The 15,957-nt window shown below is 42.1% G+C and overlaps 1 protein-coding gene across 3 annotated transcripts; it reads left to right on the top strand.

Moving 5' to 3' along the window:
• The first annotated feature begins 625 nt into the window (after positions 1–625).
• Positions 626–13,154, top strand: LOC127605913 (phosphatidylinositol 3-kinase regulatory subunit gamma-like). 3 transcript variants are annotated; one of them, XM_052073794.1, is made up of 12 exons: positions 626–1,257; positions 2,921–3,476; positions 7,610–7,744; positions 8,089–8,194; positions 8,399–8,497; positions 10,128–10,308; positions 10,557–10,679; positions 11,006–11,148; positions 11,594–11,770; positions 11,986–12,054; positions 12,593–12,754; positions 12,878–13,154. In XM_052073794.1, the coding sequence occupies exons 2-12, from the start codon at positions 3,245–3,247 to the stop codon at positions 13,029–13,031; spliced, it is 1,581 nt and encodes a 526-aa protein (XP_051929754.1). In that variant the 5' UTR covers positions 626–1,257; positions 2,921–3,244; the 3' UTR covers positions 13,032–13,154. The 3 variants fall into 3 exon arrangements, with proteins under 3 accessions (XP_051929754.1, XP_051929752.1, XP_051929751.1); XM_052073792.1 differs by having other exon boundaries at positions 627–1,257; positions 10,560–10,679; positions 12,842–13,154; XM_052073791.1 differs by having other exon boundaries at positions 629–1,257; positions 12,842–13,154.
• The last annotated feature ends 2,803 nt before the right edge of the window (positions 13,155–15,957 follow it).

Consider the following 15,957-nt stretch of genomic DNA (forward strand, 5'->3'; position numbering starts at 1 on the left):
CGGCACAGTATAGCATTGGAACCAAGTGAGTTGCTTGTACAGTATTTATCTTCTGCAGATTTGACTACAAACCGGGAGAGCTTCATAGACAACTAAACAATCATTTAAACATAGTCACTGCAGCCTACTGCAGATATACTGTACGCAGCTTTCTCCAAAATAAGCTGCTTCGATCAACAATCGAAAATGAACAGCAGCGGCGGCAGCAGCAACATCCTCCTTTGGACGAGATGTGCTGGCTGGGACATCACCGCGAGGAAAAGAACTGCGGGAGCTGCGTCTCCTGTTTTGTCTACAATGACCTAACATTTTTTTTTTAACCACTTCCTTCCACACCACTTCTTTCATTATGTTGATCTGTGAAGTGGAACGTAATGCTGGCGGAGTAGAGAGGTCAGGGGCTCCCCACTGCCTAGATACATACAGTCTAATATTAGAACATTTCCTTGATTTGTTAGCAGCATCTCTGCTGATTCCTAAGCACATGGCAACAAGCCGGCCAATAGAATTTCAGGAGCCCGCTAAGCACCTCGCTCTGTATAGCAACAGTGGCATCCTTTATTTATTTATTTAGTTCTGAGCGGCTTCTTTTTCTTTTTTTTTCCCCCCTCTCCCACCGACTCATTCTCAGGCTTCTGACCCCCACTGAGCTGGCACACTCTGGGAAAAAGAGTTCCAGTGAGAAGAGAGCAGCACTTCTGCGTTTACCTTTGCCTTTCTTCGACTTCTAAAATGCTGACATTGTTTATTGTTAGAGTTCTCTAAAAAACGTTTTTTTTGGGGGATCAGACTTCCTGATATAATCTGAAATCTGCACTTTTATCTGGCAACCCCTCAAAAAGTTTAGTCTTCTTTATTTTCAGGCATTTCAAAGAATAAACCAAAATGGGCAAAGTACTGCAAACGGTTTCGGCATCATGAGGAGAGTAAGTGTCTCGCTGGAGAAAAAAGACATACCCAGGAGGAATGACATCGCGGGAAGAAGTTGTATTCAGACGGGATATACAAACATCGGGAGGAGGAGGAGGAGGAGGAGGAGGAGGAGGAGGAGGAGAGGATTTCCAAAGATGGAGGATGCAGGAGAAGAGGCGGTACGGGATAGGAGGAGCGGAAGGACATAAGATGGCGTGAGGACCGAAGCCAGTGGTTGGTTTGATCTGAGCCACGTGTGCGTCCAGCCACGTCTCTTCGCCGCTTCACGGATGTCGACGAAACGTTTGCTTCCTCTGATGGCCGGGCTCTTCGGTTCTGGACCAGGTAAGTGCGTACCCGCATACTGCTGGCATTCCCAACGACAGCTCCATTTCTAAGGCAATTGGGGTACCCACCCCAAAAAGTTGCCTGCGCAAAACTTCGATGTACGTTTCGGCTACATAGCATACATCCGAGGCAAAGTGGAGTGTGAAGGCTTCGTGCAAATATGGCGAATGTCAACCGTCCCATTCGCAGAACCGATTCGATCCTTCGTTTTTATGCAGTGAATATTAGCCACTCGGCTACCGGAGTTCTGAAAAACATGTCAAAGAAATATTTGCTCCACATTTTAACCTCACTTTGATATTATTGCAATTTTCATTGATCTCTTTTTTTAATGGATTTCCTAATTGATCGATTATGGAGCAAACGAGATTGCTTCGATGAGGTCATCATCATCAAAATCCATCCTAAATAGATCTCAAATCTTTGACTTGACAGCTGCTTTCAGAAAGTGGAATACCTGCGTATTCGTCGATCATAAAAACAAGATCATCGAGAAGTTACTTTGGGATACTCAAGTCTCAGATTACTCTCTTGAGACCAAGAAACTACATTTTAAAAACTGCGTCATATGCGCATTTCACTTGAAATATTTCTCGGCGGATTTTTTAGCCGACCGATGTACAATCTTCGTCGGTCTAGAGTTTTAGATTTAACCATGAGCTTCTTCAAAGGAACCAGAAAATATCCCCAGTAATGTTGTATATTTGACATAAATCGCAACAATAAATTAAGTCCTGAAAATCAGTCGCTGTGTTGACATGAATACAGAATCTGGACATCTTAATCAGTGACCTTGATAAAGGTTTTTAATGCTGGTTTGTTTTTTCCCGTTTCGTTTTTTCGTTTGGAAATTAAATCGTGTTTTTTTTCCTCCCCCCCATTTAATCCTATTTTGACAGTATGAGCATGATTGAGATCAATTTTTCGTGACTATGAAAACAATCCGCAAATACAATATATATAGTTTAGTGTGTGTGTGTGTGTGTGTGTGTGCGTGTGTGTGTGTGCGTGTGTGTAAGCAATGAGAAAACCCAACACCCCGTCTGTTTGACACCCATTGGCGCATCATAAATTGCTGACTAATTCCAGATGTTCGGGAAAGGATTTTGTGGCATTTCCCAGAATTTTATTGTTGCTCTATGGAGTGGGGCATGACTAGAGAGAGAGGGGGGGAGAAAAAAAAGCTAATATTTTAAACGTCCTGCTTTGTGAAGGCTCTAATGGTGATTGACGGGATGGCAAACCTTTTATTATTGTTGCATCACTTAGTGCAAGACCAGATGTCTGCGACAAACAAATGAAAGCTCCTGAAGGAAAATAAATCACCATTCCCGGTATACACGCAACAAAATGTTGATGGGCATTGAATACATAAACAACTGGTTTTATCACAATAAAACAAGTGTGTGTCCCCTCCCCAATGTTTGCAGGGAAAGACATTTCCAAAGATTTGACTTAGAAGATTAGACTCAAGGATAGCTTCTTTTTTTTTCAACCTAAGGACCGAAAACGGCAACTCTTTGAATGTAATTGAGACAGACGTGATTCAATAGTTAGCCCGATAGATTGATCGTTATTCATCCCATGTGGGAAATTCAATACCTGTTGTTTAAAAATAGAGGTTATGCAATGCTGACGGTGTACTTTCCCTCCTTTTCAGGCTGCTCACTTTCAGCAGGTTCGCAGCTCAGCAACTGATGTCAGGAACTAAATGAGCCAAATCATTGCATCAAGCAAAGTACAACAACATCGGCTGACAATGTCACTCTGCTTAAGGATGCGCTTCAATGAGGGATTCGGGCAGGGGAATGAGCACTTCCTCCTGAAAAAATGGCATCCATGAAATCTGCACCGTCTCCCTCGCTATCACTGGCCATGAGTGTGTCGGGAAGCTGATAGCATGTGATCGACAGCACCGAGGGACCCAGCATCCTGCTGCTATACCACCTCAATTAAACCTAGCCGTCCGTCTTTGCCGGGGAAAATGGCAGATGCCGGTTTGCGGATCCGGACGGCGGCCGAGTTCCAGCCTGCGGATTTTCTGACATCATCGATCGCATCACTCAATCTGGAGGACGACAAGACCAACCAAACAGCAGATGAGGCCGGACCCAATTCTGCAAGTCCTGCCATAACGTCATCGCCATCCAGCCAATCACAACAAGAGACTGGGATATGTTCGGCTTCGTGCTCTTATCCGTCACCAGCGGCTCAAGGTAAAAATGAAGATGCCGTGTCCTGACATGATATGCTTATAAATTGCGGTGCGGCAAAGCAATCATTTCCATTTCAAGAATACATCCGGCAGATGATGTATTAATTCTAACTGTATAAAATGGCTGGCATGTGCATTACAGCTCATAGGAAGGAATGACAACGCAGAGTTAAAAAAAATAATGAGTTGAAAAAAATGGTTGAACATAATTCATTTTCGGACGCTGGTCATCCTCCGATTCGCAAACTATGTTCTGCTTAGGATAAAGAAATACTGTTCGACCCCTCTGAAGACACTTTGCTAAATAAATCTGCTCCTTGATAGGGATGAAGCAATAAGAATCGTAAAAGATCCTTTGCTGCTTGCGAAAATGAGGTCCCTTGAGACCCGCTGAGGTCTTGCGTGATATGCCGATTTCATGCATGATGAACAATTTCAGCTGAGGTTTTTGTGCAAATTTAGAGAAGTATTTTAGCCCTACAATACCCGAGATAACAGTCTCTGCTTTGGCCAAGTATTTTGTGAAAACGCGGTATCAAGCATGTTAAGACAATACACGGGGAAACATCCAATGACTTCTTAAAAAATATTAATCAATTAATTAATTAATTAAAAATTGCTGGAGAAACAATAAAATCAGTCAAATCACAGTTAGGATCATTCACCATTTGGAAACTAATTCTCTTGACAAAATTTGACGCAACCAGAATTTAGGTTTGATGTGATGTTGTTTTGTGCTTTTTGGTTTTGATTCACTCCACGGCTCTTAATACTGCCACATGAGTGATTACGTAAGAGCTCAATTGTTACTTGTGTATAGATGGGAAATGCGAGGTTTTCTTTTTAAAACGTACGAGTTCGTTCTCTTCTGGTTGAATTACAGATGATGATAGACAGATGGTTCATCGGATCACCTGTCAAGTATTTCGTGTTTTTCATGGACAAGTTCACAGATGGTGTGTGAAATAAACCATCTGGCTAAAAAGTGTTTGTGCGTGTGAAATAAATCAGATCAGCGAGTGAGCACAAATATCATTTACAAATACAGAGGGAATCTAAGATATAGAACTCAAAGTGTACACCCAAACAGATTTGTGAAAAAAAAGTTGAAATTCCTTTTTGGGTAAATAACTGTAATTCCCTTAAATGTGGACCCTTCATTTCAAATTTGATTTTTCAAATGTTAGCCACAAAAATGAGGAGACATATTTTGGGTTGTTTTATTTTCAAAATGGAAACGTTATCGGGTGTCTTAAAGATATGTCCGTGGCAAGTAATGCCACGCTGTAATTGAATCGTTATACTGGTGGATCTGTCTTACGCAGAGCACCAGCCTTCGACTCGCCAGTTAAAAAGAAAGAAAGAAATAATGACAATAAAAACACCGGCAGGCAACTCCTTGGGCCAGTGGTTAGCGTATCGACCTCACAGTGCAGAGGGAACGGGTTATATTCCAGCTGTGGCCTCCCTGTGTGGAGTTTGCATGTTCTCCCTGGGCCTGGGTGGGGTTTCTCCAGGTACTCTGGTTTCCTCCCACATTCCAAAAACATGCATAGCAGGCAGATTGAACACTCCAAATTGTTCTTCGGTGTGAGTTTGAGTGCGGATGGTTGTTCGTCTCTGTGTGCCCTGCGATTGGCTGGCAACCGGTTCGGGGTGTCTCCCGCCTACTGCCCGAAGACAGCTGGGATAGGCTCCTTTCCCCAAAATTTTGGACTCTCCCATGCATCTAAATGAGACAAGTAAAATACGAGCATCACTTCTCATGTAATGTATTGTATCAAGTTGTGCAGTTATACACCGCAAAAAAAAAAAAACAGCTCTTGCATTGGATCTCATGAAAGTGCGCAGGTGGATGGATACACTGCTCTGTTTTTACTTTGAAAGTGCATACACTGAATTGCTGACACAAACAATGTGGACTTGATACAAAAACACACAGAAAAACTGTCTGGGGAACGGGAAATCGTCACTTATTGACTGGGCCCACTTGTATTTGCACTTCAATGTTATGTCAGAGGAGGTGCAACGAATATGTTGACACGAAAATAAAACATAAACGTCAAAATTGCTGTCTCGGATCAAGGCATCAAGTAGTCAAGGAGATTTTTAACAGCTGGCCTGATTTGATTTTAAATGCTCAATTGGGGTTCTTCAGAAATATCCATTATTATATATCCATATTTTCTGATCTGCTTATCCTCACAAGGATCGCGGGGGGTGCTGGAGCCTATCCCAGCTTTCTTCGGGCAGTCGGACACCCTGAACCGGTTGCCAGCCAATCGCAGGGCACAGACAGATGAACAGCCATCCATGCTCACATTCACATTTAGGGACAGTTTAGAGCAGAGGTGGGCAAACTCCGGCCCGGGGGCCAAATCCGGCCCATTGGTCTTTTTAATCTGGCCCGCGGAAGGTTGGTACACAATTAAGGTTCGATGTCAACGACAAGCAAATCCCGTTCGATACGACGGAATAATGTACTCTTAAAGTCTGTAAAATGTGCCCAAAAATGCATAATACTGCTTTTTAAATAAAGAAATCCAATAATGTCAATTTGTTGAGGAATGGGAGCTGTCAATTTGCTCTTGGCCCTCCTTGGTTACCGGTTCTTTTATCTCTCTATAAGGTGGAAGAAGACCCAACACCACATTGTCTTTTCTTCAGTTTATCACAACGCAACACAAATCGATTAGGGCTCCTGTGAGTCTCAGATTTCATCAGGAATCCCCGAACCACTACAGTCATTCGTGTATATATACAGTATATAGACATAATATGTAAATGAGGGACGGGCAGTCCTTCCCCTTATGGAAAAATCAGAGACAAAGAAGGTCAAGCAAAGTTCGATTTTGACATGATGACAAAGTACGGACCATATCTGCTGGCCACAAACCTCGTGATTAGGGTCCCTCTTCGAGGGCACATGACACCCTTCAGGGACTAATCACGAGGTGGTGGAGGCAAGAAAACCCTCGGGGGGCTGTTAATTCACCAAGGAGAAATAGGATCTAAACTTCACACCACATTTTTTGTTTTAAGTACTTCAGCAGATGTTCAGGACAGAGACTAGTATCAATAGTTCTCATAGCAAGGTGACATTCCTCAACAATGTTCTACTACTACTTCTAGCAGAATAATTCCTTAACACAAATTTAGTACACCCTTTTGATCCGGCCCTCCATAATATTTTCTGGTTCTCATGTGGCCCTATGCAAAAAATAATTGCCCACCCCTGATTTAGAGTGTTCAATCAGCCTGCCGTGCATGTTTTTAGAATGTGGGAGCAAACCGGAGTACCCGCAGAAAATCCACGCAGGCACGAGGAGAACATGCAAACTCCACACAGGGAGGCCGGAGCTGCAATTGAACCCCGTAACTCTGCATTATGAGGTCGACACACTAACCACTGGACCACCGGGCCGCCCTTCAGAAATAAATAAATAAATAAACAAATAAATATTTTATTAATTTAGGGCAAGGATTATTGTGTTCGGGCGTTTCTAATAATAACAGGTCACACATGTTCTTGGTGCGACATACTGCCCTGGCTATATACAGTGATTTAACGAATGTCTTTGCCTGCCATCATCAAGTGTCAAAGGTGTAAACTTTCATCAACTGCTAATGTCGTGCGGTGGACTCGGCACACATATAAAGGTCAGCCACGCCATGCCATGTAGCGGGGGATTAAATCGTTTCTTAAAGGGATGTTATACATATATATGAAGACACACCACTCAAAAGACCCAGACACAATAAACACAGAGCAGCGGCTCTCGGTCTCTCAGTGTAACATGAAATCTCTATGCGGACAGCTGTTGTTTGCGAGGCGAGGCGAGGCGAGGCTGAGCTCTCAGCAACATGGATTCTGGCCCACTGTGCCTAAGCATTGAGGAGTGTCAGTGCTGGTATTCTAGGAAGTCAGACAGTGTCACCTGTCAGTAGGCGAGTCTGGGCAGATTCTCAGCCGTGGTGTACGACTAAGCAACATAACTGTATCCCTTCCCGGAGTCCTGGTCAGAAGTACAGCAGTGTGTGAACAACAGACATTGTGCGGATTGTCATTTCTTGACTGCTCTGGTGGTTGAGCAGCATGACTAACACTAGACCGTTCTGCATCTGATGTCGCAGTGTTCTCGGAGCCAAGGATGAACGGGAATGACAGCGAGGCTCAGTCTCCGACGGCTTTTCTGCAGGACCTTCCCACCACGGTGGATGCTAATAACGATGCTTTTCAAGACTTGGGAGACGTCCCCAAGGAAGACGGTACTGTACTTGCTTCAACTTGTTTAGTCAAAGGGAATCTCAGTATGCATTTTGTACATCTCCAAATAGAAGTTTTCTTCATTTTAGAGAGTTTACGGCCATTAACATGATTCTCCTTCATTCGCGTGTCTCCAAATTTGTAACGTTAAAGATATCTAATCTTCTTTCGATCAACCAAATGCTTGGATACACAAGCATGCATTAACTCATTCACTCCCAAAGACGTTTTCAAACGTCTTTTCAGACTTGGTCCAGAATTGGCTGGTACTGAATGAGTTAATATCATGGGGAAATGGATTGAACAAAAATATTACATTGTGAAGCGTTGACTGTTTTATGGACAGGGATCCAACCCAATAACATCAACCCCAAAGCAATGGCCGCGTGCGATTCCTGCTCTGAGCAAAAGCAGCTGGCTGATGCAGAGTGGTACTGGGGCAACATCTCAAGGTGCGCAACAGGCTTCATCTCTCATGATGGACAATGGGAACTTGAACCGGTCAGATAGTCACTCTAAGTGAGACTTTTAAATACATGTCTCTAGACAACTATTGTTAGTTCATATTCTATGGTGCACGTAGCCCCCAGAAATGAGAATTTGTTGATGAAAATATGTTTGTGAAATAAAAGTCCATGTTAAATGTTGTTGACCAGAGATGAAGTGAATGGAATGATGAGAAACACACCCGATGGCACATTCTTGGTCCGTGACGCTTCCAGCAAGCTCAAGGGAGAATATACACTAACATTGAGGTAAAAAATCGGAGTCCTTTGTGTTGCACATTTCATTAATCATGCTTGGTGATGTCACGTTGCAAGGTGGTGGTGGACCCCAAAAAGCAGGCAGGAGAGAGGAGCAGGATGTATTTGAAGAATTGTATTTAAAACAAAGAAAACTAAATCCAAAACACACAAAGTCCAAAGTATCAAACAAAGACCATGACTAAAGCTAAAACATAATAATGAACTAAACATGACAGAAACCAAGAGCAAACAGCAACACACATGACAGTAGCAAGAAGCAACAATGACCCGACACTGAGTGTTTGGGCTGAGAGTCCTTAATTACCTACGACCAACAGGTGTGCAGTTGTAGTCCTTAATCATAAACAGTCTCAAAGGGCTTCACGTGCCCACAGTTGACAAATATTATTGGCATCCTCTGACCTTAACCCCCTGGAGGGCAAGGACCCCCCCCCAAAAAAAAACAAAAACAAACCCCTATGGGAAAAAATGAAAAACCTCGAGCAGGTGCCGCAGATGGGAGAATCCCCATTCCAGGATGACCAGGCTCTGCAATAGATGCTGAGCGGTGTGGTAATTTGAACCCCCCCACCCACCACCACCTCCATACATTTCATGTGCCTCCTTTAGCCTGGACTCTGGTGAAGGGTCTACCTTTGCTGTTATTCTCTCTCATACGGCTTCATGCAAGGATGGATGCTTTTTTGTGGTGGGGGACGGGGGAGACTGGTGAAATAACTGAACTCAACGCAACTATATTTATAGAGCACTTTAAAAACAAACATCACTGTATACAAAGTGCTGTACAAGGAGCAAATATATATATATATATATATATATATATATATGTATATTGCGCGTCGTCCCGCACGCGGTCTGTCCTTCCGTCTGTCCCTTTTCAAAACGTACCTACTTCACCGCGCCGCTGCGCGCCGCCACTGCGCCGCTCAGGCAGTGGCTCACTACGAACGCGCGGGCATCTTGGCGAAAAAATGTTGTCTACCCACAAGCATTGCAATGAAATTGTTAGTTATTTAGTAGAGCTAAACATCTCTTTATTTTCGCGATAAGCAATGAAGATGAACAAAAAGTTGAACCAAGCAACAACACTTTTGTGGGCCGAAGGCCCACCTTACCAGCCTTCCTAGCTGATGAGCCGCCCGGAGGGCGGCGAACCAGCTAGTCATATATAAAACAATAAAAACAGTTATTAATCACGAAGATGGAATAAGGACGGAAGTGCTTTAAAATGACGAGGACGGACGGGGACAGAGGAGGATAATTATATGAAAAAGGACGGAGGGACGATGACGGAAGGGTACCGAGGTCACAGACAGAGGACGGACCGGCAAATAGGGTAAAATTCCCATCTCTGTACTGTAGACCATGGACAGTATTTTGGGGAAAATTACAACTTTATTTGACAAACAACAAACTGACAACAATCCTTTGTATTCCCCAGCCGCAATCAGTTAGGTAGCACTTTCCATTACTACTACCGATACTGTAAGTGGGACTTTGTTTTAGAATTTCACAAAGGTAATGAAGATGAGGGGGTCAATGAAATTAGTAGTAATGCGCTGTGTTGTCAAAGCTTTTCTATCTTTTTTAAAAAATGACATGCACTTGAATCTTACAGGAAAAATGGCTCCAACAGACTGATAAAGATCTTTCATCACGGAGGGAGGTATGGCTTCTCCGAGCCGTTGACCTTCCCTTCTGTAGTGGACCTTATACAGTATTACCAGAACAAGTCACTGGCCCAGTACAATTCCAAACTGGACACGCGCCTGTTGTTTCCCATCTCTAAATATCTGCAGGTGAGTCCGTTGGTTTGTATTCTGTATCATAGAACATGTTTTATGATGTGATTTTCTTCAATTATTAATATTTTTTATTATACTGATGCCAGGCAGTATAAATAATGTCGAGCAGCAACAAATGCAAGTAAATTGCGAGACTTAAGTACAAATTTAAACTTTGATCAAGGATTTAAAATATATTTAGGAATTGGCAGAGTTTCTAACCTCAACCAATACCAGTAGCATTTTTACTCTCTTTTGTGCAGCAGGCTGTGATGGAGCTCGACATGGATGCAGTTGGAGAACGGCTCAAGGTATTTCAGGACCAATACGAAGAGAAGAGCAAAGAGTACGACCGTCTCTATAAGGAGCTGAACCAAATATCACAGGTACTGTTGGATCTACTGTATCTATCTATCTATCTATCTATCTATCTATCTATCTATCTATCTATCTATCTATCTATCTATCTATCTATCTATCTATCTATCTATCTATCTATCTATCTATCTATCTATCTATCTATCTATCTATCTATCTATCTATCTATCTATCTATCTATCTATCTATCCTGTATATACACACACATATGCAAACTAGACGCACAAAGTTAACACAAGTCAAAGCAAAAGACAATCAAATTTCCTGTTGAATAGTCAAGCGTCAAGCGCATTGTTTGTTGAATGGTCAGTCTGTTTTTCTCTCTCCAATGTAGGAACTACAGACGAAAAAGATGGCCATTGAGGCATTCAGCGAAATCATTCGCATTTTCGAGGAGGAGTGCGAAACGCAGGATCGGTACAGCAAGGAATACATCGACATGTTCCTCAAATTAGACAACAACACGGAGGCTGACAAGTATGGAGCCTGTTGAAGTTATTCAAAGCTACTTCCTCCAATATATACAGCACATCCCGTGTGTGTGTGTGTGTGTGTGTGTGTGTGTGTGTGTGTGTGTGTGTTTGTGTGTGTATTATGTTCAACAAAGCTTAAGAGTTGGTAGACAACCATTTTAAAAGAGAGCTCTTCATATACCATACAATGCCCTTCCGCTAATTGCACAGGAGTATTTGCAAAGGCTGGCTCTTAAACATGCTGACACATGACCAATAATGAAAAACAAAAGAATGTTAGATTGCATTGTGACGATCGATGATTAATGTGATGGTACACATTACATTGCCTTGTAATATTTATTATGCGGGGAATTCTTAATAAACAGACAATATGTAATACTCAGCAGAGTGGACAAGTAATTTCATCTAATCTTTATTGAGGTTGCTTTTGTCTTGCCCGCTTCCAGGATGCAGAGCAACCCTGATGAGCTGCAGTCGAGAGTGGAGGAAATATATAACAGCAAAATGAAGATGGAGGAGGAATTAAGGAGGAAAGTGCTGGCCCACACGGAGGTCGACAGGAAAATTAACCACATGAAGCCAGACCTTATGCACCTCCGGAGGATAAGAGATCAATATTTGTTGTAGGTTTCACTTTCTTTGTTTCAGAGCTGTTGTTTTTGCTTCATTAAAATCTTTGCATGCCAATGTGACCAGTCATATATTTTTTAAAGGACTGCCCGTAATTGCTAGAACATTAAACCTTCGCCGAGAAACTGTAGACTGCCTTCAAGCAAGCTACTATTTGTATTTTCTATTTAATCGACGATCGCGACAGTCATTTTGCTTTCCGTTACAGCTGGCTCTCTCAGCAAGGAACCAGGCAGAGCCAGATTGATGACTGGCTTGGTGTACGGAATGAAGAAGAGTGAGTGTTATCATTTATCCAGAACGGATGCCTGAAAAAAAAGGCATAAAACACTTGCAAATTGCCAAAGTGAAAATGTTGTAAAATTACCATCAGGATAGCAAGAGTGACATCAACCCGGTTAAATAACACTAAGCGAGACCGTGAATGAATGCAAGGCTGAAAGATGAATGTCACACAGCATAACGAGTGATATGCCTTCATAACAATGGAAGATTTGATACTTGAATCAAGATCACTATTTTCACACCATCCACTGTTATTGTTTCATGAAATAAAAAGCACATATATGGTGTATCAATCAGTTGTCCCCCAAAAAACTTGCACGTTGCACATTCACTGGGAAACATTGAGAGCAAGGTGAGCAGAACAGTGCTGAATTTGAAAATGACGAGGCGGACCACAGGTTGGCGTCTGTCAGCGTGCCCGCTAGACATTAAATCACATTGATTTGTTTAAAAAAAAAAAACAAGAGAATCAGCGTTGTATGCTTTACAATGTTTCATCCAACAAAAGTGACCCTTCTACATTTTGTCAGCCCGTACACGCTAGCCGATGACACGCACCATGAGGAGAGGACTTGGTATGTTGGAAGTATGACTCGGAGAAAGGCGGAGGAGCTTTTGGAAGGTAAACGAGATGGGACCTTCCTCATCAGAGATAGCCAAAGTCAAAAAGGATCCTTTGCCTGCTCTGTTGTGTGAGTACCTTCCCATTTCCCTACTTTGGCTTAGCATGACTTAGAAAGAGCAGAATTTCAGAAAGTGACTGGTGTCCTCCTGCACAGTGCGGACGGGCATGTGAAGCACTGTGTGATCAACAGGACATCCACAGGCTACGGCTTTGCTGAGCCCTACAACCTGTACTCCTCACTCAGAGAGCTGGTCCTCCACTATCAGCACACATCCCTGATCCAACACAACCAGCAGCTGAATGTAACCCTGGCCTGGCCTGCTCTCAGCCAGCAGCCCAGCTGAGAAACCACCAGCATGTCACACTGATAGCACTTTCTCAATGCTTCACTGTTTGAGCGTGTGTGCGTGCGCGCACGCACACACACACACACAAACACACACACACACGCACACGCACACACACACCCACACGCACACACACACACACACACACATGCACACGCACTCAAAAAGAACTAAGAAAAAAATGAGGGACACCTTTAACCAGCTCAAATTGAAAAAAAGTTAGTGTTTTTAGAATTTCAATGATATTTTTTTAATAGTGTGTATCCAGTGATCCTATAAATTTATGTCATGTCAAAATATTAAAAAATAACAATAATATGTTCTGTTATTGTGGGCGGAAACGATGGACAAAGAAAGAATCGAACACATTCAGGCCTAGATCAGCAGTGGGCAAAAACGGGCCACGTTAGATTTTTAAAAGGGACAGACGGGTCGGGTCATTCTTAGATGAGGTGCAAGAAGAAACAATTAAAATAAAAAAGTGGAAATGTGCATGAAAAACATGTAAAAGTGTTTATTTTAACATGTTTCAATTGGTTTAGTTAGAAATGTTGAATAAATTTGTGTTGGGGGGGTTAAAATTCAAATGTGATTTTTTTTAAATTTCATTACTTACAATGACTCAATTACAACAGTATTTCATTAAATAAATCAATACAACACAAAGACATACCGGTACATTGTAATTCAACCTATTTCAGGCTAAATAAATAAAAAATACTGGAACACATATTACAGGACTCTTGTTAAACACATGCATACATGCATATGTGTGTTTGATATGTTGAGTTTCCCTGTGTTGCAGTTGCATACTGGATCGTGATTTATTATTTTTTTAAAGATTAGATCATTTAATTGACCCCCTTCAAAAATGCGACATTTTCATACACCTTCAAAGATTCTACCTTTGGTTATGCCTGCGTGTGGTAAAAATTGATTTTCTTATACTATGATTGCATTATTAGATTTAGTGTATTAGATGAGAAGTCAGATATGAGCATCATTTTTTAAAAAGCACACCAAAAAAAAAAAAACCCACTGAAAAACCACTTTAAGGCTATGTCTGGTCCCTGTTGTATGTTTAGTCGCACAAGACGATGATGTCAAAGTATGCTCATTGTAGCAACACTACGAGACGTGAAGAGACAACAAATAGGCATTTTAAGCATTGACATGAAGAGATGAGATGAGATGTGACCTCCAAGCAGAAGAATAAAATACAAATAACAAAAGCAGAGCAAATGCAATTCGAAATAAAGCGATTGAAGCCTTTGACCAATTCCAACGCATCTGCATCGATCGATCCAGGTTAAAAAGATTTGAACTGGAGCAAGTAATCCGGGAAATTCCGGATTAAAAGTGCCTTTGGGTGGTTTTGTAATGATATTTCCATTTGCACAGAAAAAGCACAACTAAAGGTCCAGTAGGGTATTGGGAGGTTCGCTTTAAGCTCAGCCATGACTTCCGCTTTGAGGAAGCTTTTGGAATTTTCTGTTCCATTGACGAGCAGAATTGAAATGCAATTACATTCATCGGTGCAGGTTTGCCGTGCCAGGATGAGTTGTTTGAAGTATTTGTGAGGTACAATCAAAACAGCGGTCCGCGATAAGGATTCTTCGTCGCTTTAAATGTGTTTACATTTCATATCTGTCCGGGACCCGTAAGCCCTGGACAGGTTTGCTCAGCTTGATTGTGCTCTCAGAGTGGAGGCGGATTGGTGCTCCTCAAATAACACTTAATCGCTCAAAATTATTTTTCTAGTAAGAAACTAACACCGTCAAGTATTACGTATGAGCTAAATGGAAAAGGCTGTTTTAGGAAGATTGTACGTTACAGTATAATTCATGGTCTTTTGTCTGACACCCACATGTCATGTTCTCAAGTTGGAAGCTGTTTTCCGGTTGTTGTTTTGCTTGTTTTTCAACTCAGAACGTGTTTGATCTCAGTCACTGAGTGTTTAGGTTTAGGCTTAGCGATGTTCACGCCCGGTCCGGTCCGCTGTCCACTTGACACCCTGCAAGCGGCGCCACTGCACAGATGGCCGACCGAGTGACGTGTGCGGTAAAATGTGAAGTTTGTTCTGTTGACAGCAACGCTACCAGACAAACAGCACTTGTGCAAAAGAACTTACCTGTGGTTGTCTATCGCAGGGGTTCTCCAACTTTTGGGGTCCAGCGAACCAGGGGAGCAATTTTTCCAAGCACACCCCGAGAATCCTTATGGCCAGCATAACTACCATGTGTACCTGTAGATGCCATAAGACAGGGGTCACCAAACTTTTTCAAACTGAGAGCTACTTCTTGACTCTTGTGAAATTCTGAAGTTACCTTTATCAACCCTTTCAGGGACAACGATCTCTACAGTTCATCGGTGTTATCAGGTTCCAGGTTATCATTATTGGTGAATGAAAGGCTTAATTTACCGTTTTTTTAAACATTATTGCCATTTATCTACGTGATGACACTGATCATGTTGATAATTACCAAAAATTATTTATAAAGGCAGAGGAAAAATATATCAAGATGCAACGCTTTATTTTTTATTTTTTACTGTATACTGTATGATAAACCCGTTCAAGCGAAATAATCCCTTCAACAACATTCCTAGGAAATGATAAGAACCAGGCCATGGGCTACTCATGGGGTCCTTGGGGAATACCTGGTGCCTGTGAGCACGATGTTAGTGACCTCTATCATAAGAATAATGCTCCAAGAAATATGCCTTTTCTTCTTCAAAAAATAAAAAAAATGTTTATGTGATATGACCCAGTGGTATCTGAGCTTTTAATTGGGGACGAGTAATTCTATTATGTTTGTTTAATTGGCTTCTGTATGTCGTACACATTTTTGAAAATGATTCCACAATCAGAACTAATTTACAGCACACCAAGCCCCAACATGAGTCCCCTGACACCCCCCCACCC

The sequence above is a fragment of the Hippocampus zosterae genome, chromosome 8 (genome assembly GCF_025434085.1).
Source record: "Hippocampus zosterae strain Florida chromosome 8, ASM2543408v3, whole genome shotgun sequence".
Classification (NCBI taxonomy): domain Eukaryota; kingdom Metazoa; phylum Chordata; class Actinopteri; order Syngnathiformes; family Syngnathidae; genus Hippocampus; species Hippocampus zosterae.